This window comes from Passer domesticus, chromosome 2 (assembly GCF_036417665.1).
Source record: "Passer domesticus isolate bPasDom1 chromosome 2, bPasDom1.hap1, whole genome shotgun sequence".
Taxonomy (NCBI): domain Eukaryota; kingdom Metazoa; phylum Chordata; class Aves; order Passeriformes; family Passeridae; genus Passer; species Passer domesticus.
This window is the reverse complement of record NC_087475.1, coordinates 87,194,069-87,218,528: the sequence shown is the minus strand read 5'-3', so window position 1 is coordinate 87,218,528 and position 24,460 is coordinate 87,194,069. Positions and strand designations below refer to the sequence as shown.

General features: G+C 49.5%; 1 protein-coding gene across 1 annotated transcript in view; it reads left to right on the top strand.

Moving 5' to 3' along the window:
• The first annotated feature begins 5,112 nt into the window (after nucleotides 1-5,112).
• CAPN5 (calpain 5) overlaps nucleotides 5,113-24,460 on the top strand; it is a 53,069-nt gene continuing 33,721 nt past the window's right edge. The window contains exons 1-2 of the mRNA XM_064409799.1: nucleotides 5,113-5,235; nucleotides 21,277-21,453. Coding sequence (XP_064265869.1) covers nucleotides 21,292-21,453 — 162 coding nt within the window. The 5' untranslated portion in view covers nucleotides 5,113-5,235; nucleotides 21,277-21,291. The remainder of the gene's footprint in view (nucleotides 5,236-21,276; nucleotides 21,454-24,460) is intronic.

The window sequence follows — 24,460 nt, the reverse complement described above, 5'->3', positions numbered from 1 at the left end:
AGAATTCAAGGAGGATTCAGGATAGAGGAGAAGACTAAATGCTTAAGCAGCCAGGTGCTGCTAGAGCTTGGTTTGTGATACCTGAGTTACATTCTTTAGATACAATCCCAGATAACCTTTCCTCTGCTGATTTACCTCACTAGGTTTTCAGAGAAAGGCCATTCTCAGCACCTCTCAGGGCCACAGCTCCCACCCCGATCTCAGGCGCAGCATCAACCCTCTTCTGCAGTACAAACCCTGATGCCATGATTTCATTCCTCTAATCAAGGAGCTCCTTGCTGTTTGCATTCCATGTTGCTTTACTAGCAGGCAGCCCATTAGAGAGCTGCTTGATTTGTGACTGTGCAGAAGTGAGTGCTGATAAAGACAATTAATTAATGGTATGGATTTCCCAGCAGAGTTCTCAATTAGTGTGAGCTGTTTGCCAGCCGGCCGCGGTGCAGATGACAGTGCGTGCGCACCCCGAACTGTGGCTGATTAATTCAGTGGGGCAGAGGGTGGCTTTCATCAGGCCTTATGGTTTCCACCTTGCATTGTGTGCAGAAACTGGGAAAAAGGGGGTCTTTTCATGATGAGCAGTTACAATACGGATCTTTGGGTAGAGATGTCATTGCTGCCATAAATACTTGGCTGTCATGTTCGTGCTGCTCTCCTGGGCATGGTTGTCCTCACTACATAGTGAGGATCTTCTGGCTGCCAGTAACCCCAGGTTATCCCTACCTAGTTTATGAGCTGAATTTCCTGCTTTAACTGGTCATAGACTTACTTGAGTTGGGCAAGTGCTCTAAGGCCATTGAGCCCAGCCATTCCACCACTAAATCGTGTCCCTGGCATGCATGGTAGAGGAGAATGGAAAGGGAGGAGAGGCCTGACCCTAGGCAGTTTTAAACTAGGAAGAAAAGGGTATTATAAGGTCCCACAATAGCAAGAAGGTGCTGATGAAGTTCACATGGGAAATGAAATACAAGTATTAGTAGAATGGATATGCAGCTTCTGCATGTCTGCACAACTGTCTGCCAAGAGAGGTGGCAAAATCTCAGGCAAGGGCCTGTCTGCAAGAGTGACCAAAGATATCCCTGGGTATCCCAGGTGCCTTCTGAAACCTCCCCCTTGCTAAGCATCTCCCCAGCCTCTGGCAAAGGTTCTTTGTGGAAGGAGCATTGCTGAGTTCAGCCCGGAGACAGGCTTTGAAAGGGGAAAGTCCCCCACCCATGCTTTGTGGGGCTCCACGGGGTCTTGCTGAACATCACAACATTGCCTTTCAATAGCCTCAACTTCTCCAAGGTGGTCAAGGGCAGCAATTCAGCTTCTCATCCAAGAGCTGCTTCTGCCAAAAATACAAGGAGGTGCTACAGTTTGCCTTTTTGTTATAGCTGCTGGTCTTTTGGTCACGATGACCCCCATAAATAAAAGAGCTAATTAATGTCCATCCCCTCCCACTGATGATTGACTATGACCTTGAGTGACCTTGCTTAATTTAACTTTCTCAACCAACTATTTTTGACAGCGAATAATTTAACATCCTTGTGACCCCAGTCTTGTGTCTCTCCTGCCAACTGGCTCTGCAGTTTAAATGAACAGCAATAAATAAATACATATCTGCAGAGGGACCTAAATGACTCCCATTACTGGAGCATCTGAAGGCCTGCTTAAATAAATCAAGTGAGTAGGAGATTATGCTGCAATCATGTGGAGAGGGAAAGGAGAGAATACATTACTGGTATTCCAGAGGCTGCAATTCAGGGGTGAAAAACTTTGCAGAATTCGGAACAATGAGGTTTAATTCAAGTGCAGATGGACAACCAGAGGCTCATTTTGTGATGTCTTCAAAAAGGAGCAGCAGATTGCAACCTGATAGGATCACCAGTGCTTAGAACTCTCACCAGGCAGTTCCTGCCTTGGGGATGGGGCTGTTGGAGGTTGCTCCCTGTATCTCCATGGCATAAAAGTGAGGATACAGAAACCAACCACCCACCTGCAATTATCTCACTTTTCTCACCCAAACATGCCCTCGGGAGGGGAAAGTTGGCCTTGCAGGAGCAGGGATGGCAGGATTGAGCAGCTCTTCAACTCCCACTGCTTTGGGCAGGCAGACACTCACTTCGAACCATCCTGGGATTAAATCTCACCTTGGGAGTCCCCTGAATGAGAAGGAACAACAAATATTCCTGAAAGGAAGGAAAACCTCACTAAGTCATCTGCTTTGAAATCCCAGAGTGAATTCTATTTGTTGGAGGAATTACCAGCTGCAGCCTTCCTCATCCACTTTGCCTTTTACCTTATTCCTACTTATTTTTGGGGTCTGGTTTTAAAGCATTGTTATTTCTTCCTTTCTCCTGCACAGCTTCCATGTCAGCCCTGTCACTGTGGCTTCATTTGCGTGACCCTGAAGACACGTGAAATGTCGTTATAAATTGTATTTACATAATTCTCCTTCCCCCGCTGAGGCTGAAATCGAAAATGCAACTAAGTTAATCAGGAAGATCTGGGCCTGCCACGAGTACAGGCTGGGGCTCCACTTCCCTGTGGGGCAAGAGGAACATCTGGGGACCCACTTGCTGCTTAAATGCGGTGGAAGAGCATCTCCCTAATGTTTTCCAGCTTTTCCCTGGTGCTTTCTAGCCTGCTAACAAAATAAAAGCCAGGCTCCTGCTGTTGATTTGTCTCAAGGGTGAGTCCTTTTTCTCTTTTCATTTTTCCTCTTTTTAATCCTTTCAGCCAGCTCTGCACAGCATCACTCATCATCCCTGTGGGTGACAAACTCCACCTTATGCCCCTCTATCCCCGTGTCCCCAACAGTGAGATCCTCCCCTTCAGCAGCTTTGGGGTCAGCTCAGTAGGAAATTACTTTCTATCTAAGCAAGCCCATAGTGGCTAGCTGGGCAAGAGGTACCTCTACTGGTGAGACGAAGGATGGATGACCACATTAATTAATTCACAGTGATGGAGTGTCTCTCAATTAAAACACAAATCACAAATCAAAAGAGGCTCTATGCTCTCCTTGCCCTCCCAGGGGGCAGCAGCAGCACCTTCCATCCCTTCCCTAATCTGCCTGGCAGCTGGTTTTAAGGCTATTAAATGGATTCTGGGGTTGAAGATCTACTGGGGTTTAGGATCTACTCTTCCCCCTTAAAAATCTTAGTAGACTGAGGGTTTGTCTTTTATTTTTGTCTTTGTCTTTTGCTGCAGGAGTTTCCCACCATGGAGGGATGATGGTTCAGCACTGCACATGGACAGACTTGAGACCTAAATACAGCAGGGGTTAGGGTTATTTTCTTGGGTGACTTTAATGAGGGGACAGAGCAGAGGTCTATGAAACACCTGGTTTTGAGCAGCCCTGAGATCTGTGGGGGAGAGGGGAGAACAAGCAAAGAGAAGGAAAATGTTAGAAAACAGCTTTTGCTGCCAAACAAAGCCTTTGTGGAACTACAGAGTTTTAGCTTTCCAATTCATTTAACTAATAAATGAATTGAAATAATTGTAGCACAAATATTGCATGAATTGAATAAGTAATGAAATTACAAAACTAACAGGAAAATACTTTAATATAAAAAGTTCAGGAGGGTTTCAGATAATGCGAAATTGGAGGAAATGGCTGGTCCTAGAGGTGAATCACTCATGTGATTCGTGGTGACCACAGAGAGCTGCTGGTGACACCTCGATGGGAACAGAAGCCTGCTGCTCTGGGCATGGCCTCCTTTCTGATTTTATCACCAAAATTTTACTGCATTGCCACTAATGTGGCAAGCAGATGTCCTTAAGCATTCACACTGCCACTGGCAGGCAGCAGCTAACCCTGGTTTTTTAGCCCTGTTTTTTTGTTGTCTAGAAGAGTCTGGCCACCCATGACTTTAAACATGAGAAGTTCATTCTTGTCACTTCCAAATGTTTTCTTTATTTTTTCTTTCCTTGCCATCTATTTTGGCTTAAATTAAGATCAACCATGAACACTACCAATGAGGCTTGTGTGTCAAGTCAGCACAGCAGATCAGAGCTGCCCACGACAGAGGGTCTGTAAAACCTCACTGCCTCCTTCCCACCCAGGGGGATGCGCTTTTGCATGGCTCTTGTTTGGTTTTCCCCTCTTGAATGTCTTTTTGTGAGCTGGGAAAGCTTTCCACCAGTCTGGACACCTTGGCCCATCACCAAGGTGCCTGTTGCACATCGACCTCCACGGATGTGCAGGTGGGCCAAGTGCATGCCCAGCCTTTGACCCCCTGCCTCCCAGTGCCTCAGCTTCCCTCTTACAGAAGAGAAAAGGGAATTAGCTTTGATCTTGTGCTGGAAAACACATCTTCTCAACCCCAACCTTCTCAACCTCTCAACCTCTGTGATCATGCCCCATGCTATTCCTTATGGGGGATGTAGAGGGCACCCAAATCCTGCACCCTCTGATGACTCTCCCCTGCACCCTCCATGGGTTATGTCCCAATGCCTCCCAGCTCCCCATGTCTCGGTGCCCAGCTCCTGGTGGTGCATGGTGCTCCAGCTTGTCCAAATCCCAGTGCCAGAGCAAGGTCCCAGGCAGTGTCAGTGGGACCTTGTCCTGCTATCCAGTGCAGGGCAATGCTGGGCCAAGTGCCAGTGCCTGGAAGGTCCCAGTGGCTAGTGCCAGTGTCCAGGTATGCAGGTGCTGGTCCCAGTTCCAGCTCCCAGCTGGTGCTGCTGGTGTCAGGGTAGCCCCAGTTCCCCATTCCTATTCCCTACCCAGAACCGTGCCAGCTCCTGTTCCCAGTGATGGGCCCATTTCCTGGATGATCCCAGGTCCTGGTGCCCGGGCAATGTTGGACCTGGATCCCCGTTCCCAGTCCACCAGACTGGTCCCCAACTCCTGGACCGGCGCCAGCTGGCGCCGTTCCCATTTCCCCCTACCGGGTGGTGCCAGTCCCCACTCCCAGTAGTGACCACAGTTCCCAGCAGTGGGGAGCGCCGGTTTCCGGTGCCTCTTCCCATTCCCAGTGAGAATTCCCGGTGCCGGTTCGCCGTCCAGTTACCGATCCCGTTCCCGGTTCCCATTCCCGATCGCAGTGCCGGTTCCCACTCCGGGTGCCGCTCCTCATCCCGGGCGCCATTCGCAGTCCCGGTGCCCGGTGCCGGTGCCCGGTGCCGGTGCCCGGGCGCAGGCGCGGCCCGGGCCCGCCCGTCGGGGCGGTGCTTGCGGGAGGCGAAGCGCTGCGGGCGGCGGCGCGCCCGGAGCGGCGGCAGCGGCACCGCGACCCGCGCCAGCCCGGGCAGGTAAGGCGACCCCCGGCCCCGGGAGCGGGGGGCTGGTCCCTGCACCCCCCGCCGCTGCTCCCTCCGCGGGGGGACGGCTGCGCGCCCCGCCCGGGGGTCCCGCCGCGTCCTCGGGGGATGCTCGGGGGCACCTGTGGCTTTGGGAACCGGGTAGCAGCTGCATCCCGGGCTGGGGGGCAGTGTGTGTTTGTATGTCAGCCTGTGTGTGCGTAAAGGGTTTTTGGGGGGAAAAAGCCCGAGGCAGGCACCCTGCTCCTCCCCTGCGCGGAGCACGCTGCAGCCCTTGCCTTCAACAAGCGCTGGTGTGAGCGCTGGGCTTTGGGCGTGCTGAAGTCGGGGTACTTGCCGTGGTGCATAGGAAAGTTGCATCCCGGATGGTTAAAACCCCACAGCTTCCCCCCAGTTCAGCTTGTGGAGCCAGGCTGTACTGGAACTTTGAGCATCGAGGCCTGGGTGCTGGCTGGAGAGCAGCAGGATTTCTGCGCTGAGAAAAATCCTGAGGTTTCAGTATTGTTCTTTGTTCCTTTTTTTTTTTTTTTTTTTTTTTTTTTTTTTTTTTTTTTTTTTTTTAGACAAACGCAGGGGCTTTTAGAAAGTCTTCTGGAAAGTTAAGGCAAGAGAGAACTCCTGTTCTCAAGAAAGGCTAACTTGCTTCTAGGGTGTAGGAGACTGAGGAGACTGATGGGTTTTGGGATTTCCAAGCAGTGAGATGAGTCTGGATTTCCCAAATCCCAGTCTTTCCTCCCTTCCCTGAAAAATGTTATTTTGAGCTTGGGACACCAGCTTGGTGCTTTCTAGCCAAGGATGTCTCACTGGATGTGGCTCTGGTCTCCTGTCCCTCACCTGCCGCTCTGGTAGCTGCAGGTGAGCATGGGCTGCACGCCTGGCTCTGCAGATCCAGCCTGTGTCATGCTTGGCTATATTACCAGTTATTGATCTCCAGTTACCATTTCTGCCTGGATGCCGTGTTAGCTCTGAGCCTGGTGGGGAGTGCAGCCGCGGCAAATGGAGCTGGAAGCAGAGCAGGGAGCTCAGTGCGTGGTGGAGAGTGCTCTTAAATCCTCAGCTGCTTATCTGCTGCATCCAGCAAGGACCATGCTGCAGGCTTTCCCCAGGGCACCTTTTATCTCCATCCCATCTCATATCTTAGAGGGATCCGCCTGCCAGGGTCAGCCTGGGTTCCAAGCGTGCTGAACCACTGTTACACTAGAGGGAAGGCAGAACAGGGTCCCTGGAGCTGCATGCAGGGTCCCTTGCTCTGCACATGGAGAGTGGGTAGCCCAAGGTGCAGGGAGCCTGGCTGGCCCTGCTGCTCAGGGCAGCAGTGAATGGAGGAGGAACAAATTTTGGGATACAGGTGAGAGCAGGTATCACCTGTTGGCAGCATCCTTGGGGCAGCAAGGACTAGGGCAGGGGAAAAGCAGCAGAGTCAGGCATGGATGGAGGTGCAGAGCCTGATGTAAGTGCTCACCACTTACTCCTGCTTGGTGCAACATATTGCTACAGGCACATCTGTCCCAGTAGGTTCTATTTCCCCTGCTCTTCCCAGGAACATCAGTTGCCTCCTGCTTATTTAAGCAATTCTTTCATGTGAATCACTGGGGGCTCAGCTCCAGCCCATGACCCAGGGGGTTGTAAAACCCAAGAGGGAGTGAGAGATGCTCTTTCAGAAACCCTTTTTCTACCCTTAGGAGTGCGATGTGAGGTCTGAACCCCTCCTGCAATGGGTGCATGTGTACAAGTGCTGCTGCATGCATGGGGGCTGGCTTGCTCAGTGGCTGGTGCTTGCCAGCAGCCATGTGCTGGAACTGGTTGGGAAAAACTTCTTGTTGGCACCAGAATGAAGGATCAAGTCATGAGCAAAAGGAAAACCAGGTTTTGAGGAAGCCAGCAGGGCTTGCTCTAGCAAGCCCTGCTCAGAGTAGAAATCAAGTCCCTTTGTCATGTTGTGAGGACACCATGATGACACACAGAAGGAGTGATGCCATCTGCAAAGCAATGGCACATGAAACAAGGGCAAAGTGATGTGACCAAGACACTCAGGTTTGTGGCAGACTCAAGCCTATCCTGCTCCCTGTCATCAGCACCCCAGTCCCTGTATGAAATGACTTAGGTGTGGGTTTGACATGGTCACAAGCCCGGGAAAATCCCTGCCCAGCTGCTGTGTCCACCATGGCATTTTCTGTTCAAGGGAGCTTTACACTGGTGACAGACAACTGCCATGGGTAATCTCAAGCCTCTGAGGTGGGGGAGAGATAGAAACCCAGAACTATTCCTGAAGGGGACTGACCTGTAGCTGTGCTCTCATTTTTGGGGAAAGGAGATGCTCCTTTACCTGGATGTGCTGGCAGTTTGCATGGTGCATATGGAAGTATGTCACTGGAGAAGATTTCTGCTGGGGAGGGCTGGGGGAGGTGACAAAGGGCACTGCTGGACAGATTAAGCCCACACAGCAGAGCTTAAATCTGCTTAAAGCCTTTAAGGGAGGATCTGAGCTCATTCTCATTTTTCATGCTGAGATTTGCCTGCGAAACCAAGCTGAGAGGTGGATGAGGTGCTCAGCCAGAGGGCAAGAGCTGACCTCGAGAAGGGGTTTCAGGCTATGGGGCTGTCCCCTAAGTTGTATACCAGCCTGGACAGTGGGGAGCACTGTGTCTGGACTTTGTGCTATGTTTAGAGATTGAATCATATTGGGATAGCTGAGACTGGGGGTTCAGGGCTGCTTTGGTCCCGGATGCCCCCGGGAGCATTGCAAAAAGGTGAAAGGAAACAGGCAAAGGGTGTTTGTGGGACATGGGTAGGGAAGAGTTAATGTGGAAGGACCAGGCTCTTCGATCTGGTGCTTGAGAGGGATTAACTCAGCCTGGAGCAGGTGCAGGGAAAAGGGCTCTGAAGCTGCTCAGAGGGATGGAGAGCTATTATATGAGGCTATAAAAGCCAAGCCCAGAGAAACAAAGGCAGGGAGAGGATGTGCTTGCTGACTCCAAATATATCCAAAGGGTGAGCTCCAGGCAGGCAGAAAAGCGATTTAAACTGAGGGCAGTGTTGGTGCTGCAGTGTGAATTCATTCAGTTTAGCTTAGGAGGTTTGTCTAGAGGCTCTGCAACTGTGTCACATCAGAGGAGAGTGGGAGAGTGTGAATTAGAGCACATCACCTCTCTTGCAAGGTGCTTGGCTGTGATATAAGGAGGTCTGAGCATCTGTCAGTGTGGGAGGCCAGGACTCTGTGGTCCAGACACCCTGTCCTGGTGTCTCCTTTGGGAAGGGCTGTGTTAGCCAAGCAGGTCTCACCATCTTCCTGGTGTGGGACCAGACCAGCTATGAAGCAGATGATACCCAGCTGAGATAATTTTTTCTTTTTGATTATGCCTCAAAAAAATGAATCCATCTCTCCCTTTCCTGGTTGCTGCGCAGATTAATAACAAAGCATCCATGCTTTAAAAAAGGCTTTGGCTCTGATCCCAAGAGGAATTTAGACAGTATTCGTGCTGGGGTATGACAATACGAAGAACAGGTGCATCCTCTAACTCTGCTCACACTTGTGCATTAATTATTGGATATTTTTGGCTGTCCAGAGATGCCAAGATTCTTCACCTAATGCTTTCTCCAAGCAGGGCAGCATCAGGTTAATGCAGAGAGAAGGAGAAGGATGCAGTTGTGCTTGAAGGCTGGGATCAGGCGCTCTCTCTCTTCCTCCTCACTAATCTCCAGAGTTGTCCTTTCTCTGCAGATGTCCAGAGGTGAAACCCGGTCCACAGAGAAGCCTCCTCAGCTCACCCAGAGGTGTTTTTTGTCCTCTGCTCGTGCTGTGCAGGGCACACTTGGGCACCATTTACTTGCTTATGTCTTCATGCTTTCACCTTCACCTGCTCTTCTGAGGGGCTGGGGGGCACAGAGCTGTGGCAGTGGCTTGTGCTGACCTGCTCCAGGGCAGATGGTGCTCCTGCATCTCCCAGCCCTGCGGGCAGTGCCACAGGTGGGGAATGGGGGCGGTGATGGCTCCGCTCTGCTCGCTTCCAGTTGATTACCCAGGGAGAAAGGGCCAGGCTCTGGGCACTGCAGAAAATGGACACAAACCCGTAGCTTCATAGAAGCTACGTTTTTCACCAGTCGAGCATTTGTCTGGCTGCATTAACCCTTTACCTGCTCCGAGCTCTCCCTTTCACACCATGGAGAATTTTCAGCCATAGCTTATTCCTGCTAAATTCGCTTGCACTGTAGGAGGCACCTCTTTAACATAGGGGTGACTTCTTGAGGTTGTGGAGGGAAATAGGAATGGTTGCCATTGAGTTTTTCACCCTCTTTGGGAAAAAATCCTTTCCGCTCCACACTGTGGGCAAGGAGACGTAACAGTTTTTGCTTTTCTGCATGATGCATTGGTTTTTCAGCCAATATTGCAGATCCTCATGCTTTGGGGATCTTCCTGGACTGGAGATGTGACAGATGATACCCCTGCAAAGCCGTGCTGGGAGCCCGCGGGGTTTGCAGCATCTAGGTCAGAGCCTGGCTCCTTTGGGCCTGGTCCAGCCCTTCAGAGGGGCTGGACTGAGCTCCTAAGCCCCTGCCTGCAGCTTTTGTGTCCCAGTTCAATAACACTTTGATGCATTTTGCCTTAAAATACTCTTCTGGCAGAGAATAGCTCTCCCCGCCCCTTGGTTTGCCCTTGTGCAGAAATGACCAGTTTTAGTCATTCCACCATCCATCTGAGCATCAGATGTTCCTTCCTGTCCTGTGACTTCCAACCATTGGGAACGAAGGTTAAAGGGAGAGGGGACTATAAAGCATCCCAACCACCTTAAGTCTGCCCCATTCTGGGAGTCTGGAAACCTTAATGTGAAGCTCTGAAATGATTTGTGGGAGAGGGCTCCTTCTCCGTACCATGCAGGGACTTTCCCAGCTTATCACAGCCTCCAGCAGGAGACAGATGTGTTGGAAAGACACCAGCAGAGGCCATGAGGACAGTCAGAGGGCTGGAGCACCTCCACTATGAAAAGAGGCTGAGGGAGTTGGAATTCTTCAGCCTGGAGAAGAGAAGGGTTCAATGAGACCTTAGAGCACATTCCAGAACATAAAGGAGCTGCAAGAGAGCTGAGGCTTTTTACAAGGGCATGGGGGGATAGGACAAGGGGGAATGGCTTCAAACTGAGGGAGGGCAGGTTTAGATTAGATGGTAGGAAGAAATTCTTTCCTGTGAGAATGCTGAGGCACTGGCACATGTTGCCCAGAAAAGCTGTGGGCAACATGTGCCCCATCCTCAGCAGTGTTCAAGGCCAGGTTTGATGGGGCTTTGAGCAGCCTGATCTAGTGAAAGATGTCTCATGGCAGAGAGGTTGGAGCTGGATCATCTGTGAGGTCTTTTCCAACCCAAACCATTGTGTGGTTCCATGACTCTATGAAATGTTCTCCTTGACTCGCTGCAGCTCATCCTTACGTGAGGGAGACTGCAGCCCTGGCTGATTCCTTCGAGGTTTATCCTGTGACCTAGACACAGCTATCAAACAAGGCTGTGTCAGACCAGGGCAGGGTCATGCTTTTACCATCAGGAAAGGTACCCAAAATATTGCTCCCTATGTAGCTCAGCGTGACAGGCAGCAGCAGGTCTGTATGAGCTCCTGGTGAAAAGGGGAAAGCTCCAGCTCTGCTCCTGCATTGCCGTCCCTTAAACCATGATGCACTGTGTTTTTGTGCTTGTTGCTGGAGGTTTTTGTTATATCTCCAAATAATCCTTACAGTGATTTCTCTGGGTGACAAAAGGCATCCCTCCCTTGCAGCGAGCACCCTCCATCCTAGTTTTCATCATGTTTCCAATGGTTTGAGCTCCCCTGACTCCGTGGTGCAGGATTCAGGTGGCTTTGGTTGACTCCATCCCTTCACAGCCCTCCTGGGCTGTTCCACCATTTCCTCCAGTCCTGTACAGAGATGAAGGATGCATGTCTGTTTGCCTCTCTGAGTTTGGGGTTCATTTGCTTTATTTTTTCTGAGGCACACCCTGGTAATCAAAAGCTTCCTATGAAATGTTTGCAGGCTTGTTGCTCCCAAATCCTTGAAGAGCTGGTCCTACCAGTTGTCTGAGCATATGTAAATACTGTGAGAATTGCTTAGGGGTGATTAAGGGAGGTGATTTCTCTGCTGAGCAAAGGGAAGCCTTGATTTGATAAAAGCTGCAGCTGCAAACTCTACCTTTTCAGAGCCAGACTACCACTGTTGCATGAGTGCAGGATGGGGATGGTGGCTGCTGGCTGCCTGCCCAGCAAGTGTTGCCTTTGGATCCTGGCGGGTCTTCATGCAGGAGCAGGAGAGTGGTGATTTATTGCATCTAACACGGAGCTGTGTCAGGGTCCTGTCCTGTGCAGGGGACTTAAACTCCTCCCTGTGTCACAGGGTACATCTCTCTCTGGATCTCCTATGGTCAAGATGATTCCAAGGTGTGTTAAAAGTCTCTTTTCCCCAACCCAGCTATCGAAGAAGGAGTCAGAAGTCTTCGGCTCTCGTTCTCAAGGTTGTTTATTATTTCTTACCTAAAATATTTTTTTTCTGGCCTGCTGAGGTGTGTTCAGCAGATCAGTCCGAGGCACACTGCCCTCCTACGGGGCTGGTGTTGTCTTTTTTACTACAAACTACGTATTCAATATTTACAGTTATGTTCCAATACCCATTGCCTACGTTAGACAGTGACTTTCTACTTTACACCAATTCCAAAATGCCACCATCACCAAGAAGATGGAGGCTAGGAAGAAGGGGGAAGAACAGGACAACACCCAAATCCCTCCATCTTGCCCCCTAGACCCCTATAGTAAAAATCTTCAAAATTCCACTTTCCACCCAGTGAACTTATGCTACTTAAACTTTTGTGACTTGTAATTCTTCATACAAGGTTGGTAATTTGCTCCATGGGTTAAGATCGAAATCCCAAGTGTCTTTGGCTTCCTGGCAGGGTCTCCGAGCCCCTGCTGGGATTTTGAGCCATCCAGGGCACCCAGAGGAATGTCCTGGGTTCTGACACATCTCTTGCATGCTCCGAGACTCACTGCTCCAGCTCAGAGTTGCTGCAACATCAGTCTAAAGAGATGCAGAGCAAGGGCTTGTGGTGGGGTAATGTCTGGGAGAGGAGGAGGGGGCTTAGTCCTGATCCCAGAGCGCTGTGCTCAGCCCATGCTCGCCTGCTTGCTGCTCAGCATGGGTTAGGAACATGCTCTGAGCCTCCTCCTGAAGACAAGCCAGGCTGTGCAGAGAATCCAGACAGACCTCAGAGCAGTGGTGGGCATTTTTGTTTGCGTGAGAGCAGTGTGGTGGATCTGGCTGCCAGCCGTGGTAGCAGGAGCAAACCATTGCTTGCAAGGAGCAGCCTTGCTGGCCTGCAGCAAAGCAATAGGTCTTCCTAAGAGGAGGAATCCTCATCTGGAAAGTGAGAGGTGTACCTGTCCATGGCAGAAGGTGTTGGACTTCATGACCTTTAAGATCCCTTCCCACCCAAACCATTCCATTACTCTGTGATCTGGAACACTGAGTGAATGCAGTGACCAGCATCCTGACCTGTATCCAACTCCCTGAAGGAGGGGGAAAGCTTATGTCCAGTCCCTGCCAGGAGAAAGCAGCAGCCTTTCTGCTCCAAGGGTTGTATGGCAAGCTCTTACCTCTGTGCTTAGAGAAGGGCAGCACTGCTGAAATGAAGGAATAATGCGGGGAAAATCTGGCTGGAGGTTGGGAGAGTTGCAGCATCCAAGGCAGAAACAGTTTGAAGAGCTCAGATTAAGACGGGGGAACTTACATTCAGACCTTTCAGCTTGTAAGAACTGAGTGGATCCAATAACAAGGATTTCTAATAAATCTCACATGTTTGAGGTGGTCCAATCTACCTGAGACCTGTTCAAAAGCAGTAGCACTCTCAGCTGCTGCAAGCCTTTAAATGTCACTTTTGTGCTCATGATGCTTTAGAAGAGTCACAGAAAGAAAAATTCAGTTAAGATAGAGAGGGAAAAGGAGGCAAAATTAAATTTAAAACCAGCAGATTTTGCTGGGCGATCCTGAAAATTTTACAGACAAGGAGAATGTTCTTATCAGTCAGTACCCAGGTGTGGTCTGATATTTGCTGTTGTGACTTTGGAATTTATAGGATGTGGGTTTCAGGAAGTGACTGGCAAGGGGGTTAAGGGTCTATCAAAGAGAAAACTGAGCAGGGAGGACCCAAGCCTGAAGTGACTTTGTGCCTTCTTGGACTTTTCACAGAGTGCCTTGGTGCTATTATTCAGGTTTGGGTCAGGCAAAGAGAAAATCATAAAATGGTTTACTAGCAAAAGCTGGGAGTCTTGACAGAGGTTTGAGACCTGACTTGAGGCCAGCAGCTGTAGGACTGGGGTGAAACCTGTGGTGTGGAGCCTATTGTCAGAAGCATTTGAGGTGCCCCCGTCATCTGGAATTGCAGGAGATGTTCCTATCCTGCTTGAAGTGGAGCAGGTCAAGAGATGCATTTCTGGGAATGGCCAGGAGCTCTCAAGAGGAGACCTGAAGGACTTGGTTGTACCTCTGGGCCTCTGTGGGGATGGAATTTTGGGCTCTGCCTGCAGCAAGGTGTGAAGGTGATGGGGAGAGAAGAAACCCTTGGGGTTTCTTGCCTTGGGGATGGTGTTGTTATGGAGTCACAGAATGGTTTGGGTTGGAAGGGTCCTTGAAGATCATCTCATTCCAGTACTCTGCCATGAGCAAGGACACATCCCACACACCCCATCCATCCTCTCCTTGAACACTCCCAGACGGAGATAGGGTGTGCCATGAAGTGGTCAAGGCTGAAGCTGCAGGCAGGATGCCCTGGATCAGCCAGAAGGACAAACATCACAGCTAGCATGGGAGGGATGATCTTGAAGGATCCAGCTGCCTCTCCTCACTCTCCTACAGAGTAGCTGCAGCCCCGTTATCTCTTCTGCCTGTCCCGAATGCGCAGTTTGAAGTTCAATTGCTTTAATCATCCCAGAGGCTGCGGCAGCTATTGAAGGCAGAGCATTTGCATGGAGGACATGCTGCATTTTAGCTGCACTAATGATGAGTTTTCTGAGTGGATTTTCCAGTTCCTCAACCTCTTAAATAAACATCTCTGTCATCCATAATGCCCAAGAAAAAGGCTCACATGGCTACATCAGGCAATGCCCTGTTACTCTTCCGTCCTAGTCCTTCCCTCTTTCCACCTCACAAAGATACTGGCTTTAGACCATAATTTTTTGCCCAGCTGGCAAGAAAACCAGTATGAGTGTATTGATGTGGTGCAAGGTTCCCAGTGGAGTCAGTGTGACTGGATTTAAAAGGAGCAGATCTAGCTGTTCAATTAGAAATGCTGAATAAATAATAAAAACACGTTATCAGTCCAAACCTGCAAAGATAGCATCCTCTTCCCTCCTCTTCTGGTGATCAAAATGGATGCTGAGAAGGGCACAGCATCTCTGTAACCTCATGGGGGTGTGTGGTTTGTGTTCAGCATGATCCTCGTGTGGGGTGACAGCCTCCTGGGCTAAGCAGGGGCCATGTGTCTGGATGACCATCAGTGCAGGTGGCTAAATTCTGTATGTGTGAGTCTGCTCTTCCTAGGTTGTATTTTTCCAGTGCCTGAAAACCTGCTCTGCGTGAGCAGTGTCATGTGCTGGAGAAGGTTCCTGCCTTCTCCCGCACAAAGGTGTTTTTTTGGAAGCTGCATGGGCTGCTGAGTGAGCTTGGGAGTGCTTTGGTGTTGCTGGCCTGGTGCTGCTCCTTACAATTATTAACCAGGGTCAAGGTGTGCTGAGGCGTGAGGGGTCAGTGAAGTCATGGCTGTCTCCAGGGACATGGCATTGGCAATGCCTCTTAATTCACGTTTTGTTACTTGTCTTGCAACTCCTGGTGATCTCCAAGGGTTTTTAACCCTGCTGTGGCCTGGGAAGCATGCCTTCACACAATCAGTAATGCTGGGTGAGGAACCAAACAGCATGTGGAAGCAACCCAAAACTTGGTTCTTCCCAAATCATGAGTGGATTGGGGTGAGCTGGACCTGAGTGGTGAATATATTCAGCACATCTTTGCTTTCCCTCAGGCTGCCTGGTGGCATGTTACTGCCTTGCTTTTTCCACTACTTTTGGGTCTGTCTCTCTGCCACCACCTTTTGCTGTTGTTTCGTTCTTCTCCCTGCTATTCCTGCATCCCTCCAGCCTCCTGCGTTTTCTGATCCAGTAGGAGAGGCTGGCACCAGCTTTGCTTTGAGCTTGTTACTCCTTCCCGTGTCAGGATGCTTTCAGACATGTGTCCTGGTCCCATCTGATCTTAGAGCCTGTGCTGAGGGAAGGGCCGGTCTGGCTGGTGCCACAAGCCCCATTTGTGTGCAGAGCTCTGGCCAGGCAGAGCTGGAGCCAGCACAGGGTTATGAGAGTGTTCCCAGTGTGGGGCTGCCTCTTCTCCTGCATCCAGCATCTGACTGTGTTTGCAAACGGTGACTCATAGCTGCAAGGAATGAGGAACTCCCCAGCCAAAGGCCTCTGTCCCAGTGTGAGTCATCCAAGCAGAAAGGGAGCTCCTGGTCAGCACACCCCGCTGGCTCCTAAAGGAGATGGGTATTCAAGGATGCTCAGACCCCCCTGTTAACCCTGGCCTTCCCAAGAAGAAAATATTCCAATCCTGCACATGCATGCAGACCTGCTGACTGGCTATGTCTCTCCCTATGCTGTCATCTTGCTGTTAAGCAATAGAGGAGTGCTGTTCTGGTGGAAAAAAATTCAGAGGAAATAAAGCAAGTATGATAAAGATTATTGTGCATTGCCGGAAACGGCCTCCACATGTGACATCTTATCTCCAGTTGATTTTGTGCAGATGCTGACAGCCAGGCATGTTTTGGTGATATGGAGTCACTTGCAGCAGCTTTCTGCCAGGATGTGTGACCCTGCCTTTTCCCTGGCCCGGGTGCAAATGCAGTTTTTAATAAAGGCTTGCTCTTGATTCAAACAACCATAGAATGGTTTGGGTTGGAAGTACCTTAAAGACCTTCCAGTTCCAAACCCCTGCCATGGGCAGGGACACCTTCCACTAGAGCAGGGTGCTCAGAGCCCCATCCAGTCTGGCCTTGACCAATTCCAGGGATTGGGCAGCCTCAGCTTCTCTGGGCAATGTGTGCCAGTGCCTCACCATCTTCACATTGAAGACTTCCTTCCTGATATCAAATCTAAACCTACTCCCTTTCAGTTTAAAGCCATTCCAGGTTGTCCTGTCACTACATGCCCTAGTCAAAAGGGCATTTTTTTTGAGTTTATTTTCAGTAATAGCCAGCTGTTAGACAGCAAATTCCTTTGCAGGTCTTGGAGTGCTTTGCAGAAGGGACCAGGATCTCTGCAGAGGGATGCTTTTTCCTGCTGCCGGGAGGAGGAGGATGTTCATCAGGGAACATTTGCTCTACTTACATGCTTGCACAAAGCCAGAGGGTTTACTCACTTAGAACAAATAGCCCTTAGCCCCATCAGGATGTTTTTTAGGGCTAAATCTACTGCTCTGAGTTTCTGAGAGGGAGCAGCTAGTCCCTGTGGTTGCTCATGCAAAATTAACCCTCAGGCTGAAAGGTGCCGTGTTAAGGTGTCCTGATTTGGATGCCACCTGTGCTGTAGCAAATCACTGATTAAAATCAGAGCTTGATATAAGCATAATTAAGAGCATAATTTCACCTTTAGCCTTTAAATGAGAATGGAGATATGACCTGATGAAGAAAAGATATAAAGTCCAGGAGGGGACATTGAGTGCTTTGTCCTTCAACAGTTTTGTTTCAGCAAGTAACCACTGTAAATGTTCAGTAATTTGCATTTTGGCTAAAACAGCTGCTCTGTAAAGATGTCCAACTGTGCTCAAAAACATCTGGACACGAGCTACCTGTAACTTCCCATGGGAATTAGCTTCCCTGGTTAACCACAGTCAATTTGAGAAGAAATGATGTCTTGTTTTCTAATTTCCATCAGTGCGGTTTCGGCTTCCCTTCCTTGTGGACATTTTTAATGCAGGATGCTGCACTGTGCTGCTGGCTCTGGGCCATGCTTTTTGGAGTCCAAAGCAAAACTAGGGTGCATGCGCCGCTGGGAGCGGGAAAGGGCTTTGGGAATGGCACAGGCACTGTCTCAGGTTGCCCAGAGGAGCTGTGTGAGGAGGGTTGGAACTAGAGGATGTTGAAGGTCCCTTCCAACCCAAACCATTCTATGATTCTAAAAGGACTTGAGGCTTTTTTGTTCATGGCTGGCATAGAGTTGTTGGCCAAGAGGTGTGGAGTGCTTATCTTATGTTCAGTGTAAACAGTGAGTGGCAATTCAGCTGCTTCTTCTTCTTCTTCCCGGGCCCTGGAGAAACAGTGTGTAAAGCTCTCCTTGCATCAACAGGGTTTCCTCTGCTGAGCTGGACTTTTGTGTTGGTAGGTGAGAGGATAACCCTGGTGTTGCCACATGTCTGTCAATAGAAACACCCAAGGAGGCTGTAAAAAATTATTTAAATAACATATTTATAAAAAGCCTGCCTGCTCCTCTGAACACCCCATACTGAGCCCCATAACATTGCACCTGGTTGAGGGTTGTGCAACCACATGCCTGGTTCCTGCTTCATCTTCTCTATGGCTGATCCTGTGCTTTTGCAATGTGATATCGAAGCCCTCTCCTGTTTAGTGGGAATGGAGCTGAAGGGCAGCAGATCCTGTCCTTTGGAACAAAGTGTTTTGTCTGGCCTGGAGGCAGCTGTAGGATCTACAAGCAAGGAGGCTTTGCTCCTGGACAGGCTGCAGCCTTGCATAACACAAGCTTGGTGAGCCCATGCCAGCCACCCGAGAAGCCTCTGAGCTGGAAGGCAAGGAGAGGGAGATGTTTGGAGGGGAGGAGGGAAGAGTCTTTCAGCTGGAATTTGGTCCTGGCCAATGCAAAGGCTTTCAGTCCTTCTCCCTGTGGCAGTTCTTAGAGCCATGACTGTCACCAGCTGGCAGGAGCTGGAGCACCTGGATGATGCTGGAGGTGAAAAGGGGAGTCCATAACATCCCTGAGTCATAACTCTGGCTCAGTCTTCCAACAAAATGGTTTTTTGTTTAACTCCTTCATGGCAGGACTGAGGTTGGGATCAGACCACTGTTTATAAAAATTCATGTTAAGAGGAGTGAGTGCAGATTCCCCTCCCTGCTCAAAGGCAAACACATGCATATGCAAGTGTAGAGTTGTTAATTCAAATCAGGCATGAAAACACCCAGTTCTTACGCTCCTGGAGCATCTGAGCTTAGTCCAAGAAGGCAAAGAGTAATTAGACAGCCTTTGGGCATTTTAATGTGGCAGAGATGAAGTTCAGCCTGGTAAGCATGAAATGCTGCAAATTAGAAAGGGTAATGAATTTTAACACTGCCCTAAGAACATTCCCTCTGCCCCTTCCTTTTAATTATTTTGCAAGGTGTTTTTTTAATTATTTGTTTGTTTTTCTAAATGATCCTGAACAGTGTCCCTTCCCCTTCTGCTTGGCATTTTCTTTGTAATTCAAATCCATCTACAGGCTGTCATGTGAGAGTAGCCCTGCAGTGAGGACAGATGGCTGGCAAGGTGACAGTCACTGTAGGGTGGGACAGCAGGGCAAATTTCAGGCAAATCTGGGCATCAGAAAGGCTGGAACTCCTTGGCTGAGATGACTGCCATCCTGTTCTCATAGGGATGGACATTGCACTGTCTTGTGAAAGTCAGTGTTGCAGGGATCACTGGAAAGCACAGCTCCAAGCTGCAGGGTGTGTAGCAGTAATTTTATGAATGAGCAGCCAAGTGGCAGCCCTTGGCCACTGTACAGGCTGCAGAGAAGCATCCAGCATCTCCTACATCAAACCCAAAACTCCTGCCTTTAACTTGAACATTGCTTTTAGACAAGCACCAGACCTCCCTCCTCCCCTCTCTTCCAGGCTCCCTTCCTAATCTCGCTGGCTCTTTCTGCAAAGCCTCCCATGGAAATATCCTCTTGTGTCTCTCAGCCCAGTTCATGCACCAGTCCAAGCAATTCATCTTGCATGTCAGCTAACAGCATCTTCCTCCTCTCTCAGCCTGTTGTATTCCTACAGAAGGCAGTTCCCAGCCATCCTTTCCCAGCACTGCTGCTTTCCTCGTGTCTCTGTAGCAATGAGTGCTATCACTGTGAAAGTCTTGGCCTCATTGTCACCCAAAAGCAGCTTGTTCAGTTACAGGATGTCCCCATGACCTCCCTGGGTAAATTTCCCTTATTTTTCACCCCTTTCTCTCCTGGAGATCTGAAGGCCAGTGCCTTCCCTGGCCCTCTTAGCAGGATGGATTGGGCTACTGGGTGCATTCCCTGACTACTCAATGAGGCTGTCAGCCTTTCCACAAGGGGTAAATTCAGTGTATTATTTGGGGGTTTATATCAGGCCATTTATTTTTAAGGCTTTTCTGAGGGCAGGTGATCCACTTGGACCTCTGTGTCATCTGGGATGCTACAAAGCATCTGGTACTGATGGGAGGCAGAAAATCCCCACAAGCTGCTTTTGCAATTCCTCCTCAGTAGCACAGACCTGTGGAGCAGCCAGCAAGGGGATTATTTTGGGTTCACTTGAGCTCTGAGTGATAAGCACTTGTGCTGCTAATCAAGCTGATAAATGTTGTCAATTAAAACCTGTGCTTAGCCCTTCAGCTTTCCATTAGTGAAGTGTTTTTGTCTCTCCCAGAGGAGAGAAGGCTGGCTGGGTGGGCCGTGCTCCTGGAGCATCAGAATGGGCATTAGTTTAGCTCTCAGACACCTACTTTCCTTCTGCTAATCCTAGTGGTTCATTAACAAGGGATGTCACACTGCTGCTTAAATTGGTGCCAACCATAAGTGATCATATGATCCTTGGGATTTGGGGTGTTTGCAAATTAGCTGCTTCCGATTAGCCATTATCGCAACTTCATTATCCTACCACGTGTTGTGACGCCACAGCAAGCATATGGTTTCTGTATGTCTCACTAGGAGGGATGAGAGATCAGCTTGCTGGATGCATCCACCCACGGGATGGGGCACCTTTAGTTTTACCATGTTGGAGACTAAAGCTGGGCTTATGTCACTTAGGAGCATGCTTTAGTGGTGGGCTTGGTACTGCTGGGTTAACAATTGGCAGAGGTGACCTTAGAGGTCCTTTCTGACCTGAATGATTCCATGCTTCCATGGTTATGTAGCACACACATTCCCGTTTCTTTAGGAAACCACACTAGATATTTCCAGACTGAGGTCGCTAATGGCCAGCTTTTGAAAAAGGACATCCCATTTGGGGAGAGATAAGGATTGTACATAAATATAAATACAATAAACTGTTATAAATAAATACAGAGAAATTTTATGGAAGGAGTTCTGGAAGAAGTCTGTCATTAGGCAGTGGGGAGCTATGCAGAGCACCCCTTTTCCTCATGCCTGAGCAAAGGGGTTGGCACCCAGTGACCAAAAGGCTGGCGTGGTGGAGCAGTGATGGAGAGGTGCTGATCTCTCTCTGGGGGGCATTTGAGCAGTGGTTTCCTGCTGTTGTCTGGATTGCTAAATTCACATCTCTGCCCTGCTTGTCAGCAAAGAATAATTAATCCAGAAACACGCAGTTCTCTGCCAGGAGACCTTTTTTTAAATTAAAACCTGGTCTGATAAAGTCTGCTGAGAAATTGGTGTCACTGACAAAATCATGAAATGCACAGTTTTGTGAGTTGAGGCTCCATAGTGGGGGTGCTCTGGGTAGGGCTCAGCCCCCACAGCTGTGCACACCCATCTTGCAGGGCGTGTATTTTCCTCCTTTACCTCTGAGGGCTGTGTTTTCCGCAGATGAGTTACAAATTTGTTGAGAAGCAGGGCACCAGTTATTATTTACTGCTATGCTTGGTTTGGTGTCATTTGGCCGGCCTGGGGGATAACTGGGAGTCCCAGCCCTGGGGGATCAACAAAGTACACTTGGGCTCATAGGTGGTTGTCTTCAGCCACCATGTCTTGGTGCTGCCACCCAAGAGTGGCAGAGGAGGACTGAGTGTCCCTGGGCAGACAGTGCCCCGTCTCACTGCTGCTCTGCCTGTCCTCCAGAGGCGGTGGGGAAGGATGTTTTCCTCGGTGAAGCCGTACGAGAACCAGCGCTACGCCTCTCTGAAGAAGGAGTGCCAGCGGCGGAAGCAGCTCTTCGAGGACCCACTTTTCCCTGCCAACGACGACTCGCTCTTCTACAAGTCAAGGATTCAGGGCATCCAGTGGAAGCGACCCAAAGTAAGTGCACCCATCCCCTTGCCCCTCAGCACTGCTTTCTACCATCTCTGCTCTCAGGCGTTCCTAAAAACGCACAGTGCACTCTTCACCAAGGCTGCCAAGCCCCAGTCAACGTCTCCTCTCCTCAACGGCATTTATTTACTCAGACCTGATATTGTGAACCTCTAGAGTGCCTGCTGCACTCAGGTCCAAGCTTTTCTGCATCCAGTGAGGTACAGGAGCAAAGGAGGCTTTTCTGCGACTCAGTTTCCCCATGCATAAACCAGGGAGATGGTTTGCAGCTGGGTTGGTGTTGTGCACTTCTGTAAGGCTGGTGGGTCCAGCAAGGCAGAGTGTTATCTCTGAATCACAGAATGGTTTGAATTGGAAGGGACCTTAAAGATCTAGTTCCAACCCTCCTGCCAAGGGCAGGGATACCTTCCACTAGAATACTCTTGGTGGTCCATTTGGAAAGGGGAAAGAAGATCAGCTTTGGGTAGGTGAGGTGGTTTTGGCATCTTAGGGGAAGAGGGTGGTTGTACCTATCCTTCCTCTTCTGTGCAAAAACCATGTCCTCTGCCTCTCCTCCATGCTGCTGTGTCTGTCATGAAGGCAGGAGGCTGGGGATGACATTGCCTGTCCCCAGCATCGCCAGTCCCTCTTCTGCTGTCCTCAGTGCCAGCCCAAAGGATACACATCAGGACCTGAGGGCACTATGGGGAATTTGTATGTCTTGTTATGGCTGTCTGCTTGGAGTTGCCCATGAGAGCAGCTCTCTGGCTGCCATGAAGCACAGGGAGTCCCAGGTAGCAGCGATCATTGTGGTTGGGGAGTGGCAGTATCCCAGCATCTCCCACACCTGGGTTTCCTTCCTTCCCTATGGGGAGCAGCAGCTCTCTCTGCCGAGCCTGTGCTTTTCCACATGTGACTTGATGGCATTTGAGTGTTGTAGGCTTGCCTGAGCTGCCATCATTGTCTTCACCCCTGCTGACAGCCCAGAAAATCAGCTGGCCTTCCACAAGACAGTGCTGTGTCTGTCTGGGCGAGGGCAGTCTGGAGGGGGGTACACAAAAGGCTTTGTGTGAAGGGAGAGATGGAGCTGAACTGACTCTTGTTGTGTGGCCAGAGGGGCTGAGCCCCCCAGCATCCCACTGGGCTCCTTGTGGGAGGAGACCTCATTTCCCTTTGCTCTGCCTTTGTGTCTTCCACTCCAGCTCTGCCTGGACACTGGATTTGTGCCAAGCTCTGTGTGTGTTTTAGTTTATTCCCCTTGTCTGCTGGAAGGAAAATAGGCTTTGTGCACAGCTGCCTTCTGAAGACAGGGCTGACCATGGTTTGGTGTCACTGTGGGGGCCAACATGAACACACCATGCACATCCCATTTATACAGCACACAGGAGATAGCTGAGACTTTCTAAACAACTTTTTCTGGGACTAAAAGGTAGGGATGTATTTGAGACCCCCTTGCTGATTTGCAGTCAGGTCACACACATTATTTCATTCCCATGCCTAAGGACAGAGGGTTGGATCCCTTTATAGAGGGACAAAGATTGCATGTGTTCTGCTGAGCATCTCAGAGCCCTTTCTCCATCTGCTTTTCTGCTTTTCATCTCACTTGCAGCCCTTGGTGTTCAGGCAGGTATTATCCTCTTGCTGCCTTGCTCTATGGAGCATGAGGTCTTTCTAAGAAAGCTTTCTGAACCTCATCTGCAAGGTGTCATGCTCACCTAGTTCAAACCCATCCTTGCTGAAACACAGAGTGAATTCAAACTTTTTCCAGCTACCCAGCTCTGCAATTTCTTAGGATCATAGAACTCTTTGGGTAGGAGGAGATCCTTAAAGCAATTGGCATAGAATGTTGAACCAGGGCTCTTTCTGGTGTGGGAGGCTGGAAGTGAGTCCCATGTGCCAGCAAAGTCCTGTGGCTTAACAAGACATAGAAGTGGTCGTTGTTTTGCTGCCTCTGCAGCAGATAAAGGGAATTTTGCCAGCAGTTTGGGTGCCAGACAGAATGCATGCTGAGCAGTGGCAGACTCATGATGCCCCTGTCTGGTAGGATTGTTTGATCAGACCTACTCAGCTGCCTTGACCACAAAATCACCATTCAAAAAAGAATATGAGCTCACACCTGCCCTGTTTGCTGCTGAAGTTTCGAGAAACCTCTTTCTCAAAAGCATTTCTCTATGTTCTTTCTCTCAATTGTCCATTTCAGCAAAAGTAACTCAATTTCACAGGGGGAATTGCTTTGTGCCAGCAGAAAATGCAAAATGACATTTTTAGTTGCTGGACCTGATTCTTCCTGACTTCATACTGACTTTCTAAGGGAGGGAGTTCAGGAAAAATCCCAGCATCTTCTGCAAGAAAGCAATCACTGTCAGCTTTTCCAAGTTAATGCAGGATTCAGTGGAGTCCAAAATGTCCATGAAGTTTAAATCAACTGTTCTGCTTGTGTGCTATTGAATGGCATGGTGCAGTTATTAAACCACAAAGACATCTTGTTTCTATTACAACCAGCAAATCTTATCTTAGTAAATCCAGTTAAATCTCTTTCAGCAAAAAGCAAGTAGTGATACTCCCAGCTTTTGGCAGATGCTGTTTTGGGGATTTCCTTACCAAGAAATGGAGTCCCCAGTCCCAAGGATACTGTTTACAGGGAAGGGATGGTGTGCACACACTTTTATCTCTCAGGGCCATGGCCATGGGTTGTTCTGGAGTGTTTGAGCTAAAACTGTGATAGAACATAAGAGCTCATTGTGTCTTTAGCTTTGCTGTGAGAACAGAGTGGGTGGAGAATGGATATAAAAGCTGTCCACTATTAAAAACAACCACTTGCTTTCTCAGAAAAGTTGTCACTTGTGATCTGTGGAAAGAAATCAGACGTAGGAGATAAATTGTGCCCTGAGAAGCTGTAGCTGCCCTATCCCTGGAAGTATTCAAGGCCAGGGTGGATGGGCTTTGAGCAATGTGGTCTAATGGAAGGTGTTGCTGGCCACAGCAGGGCAATCAGAACTAGGTGATCTTGAAGGTC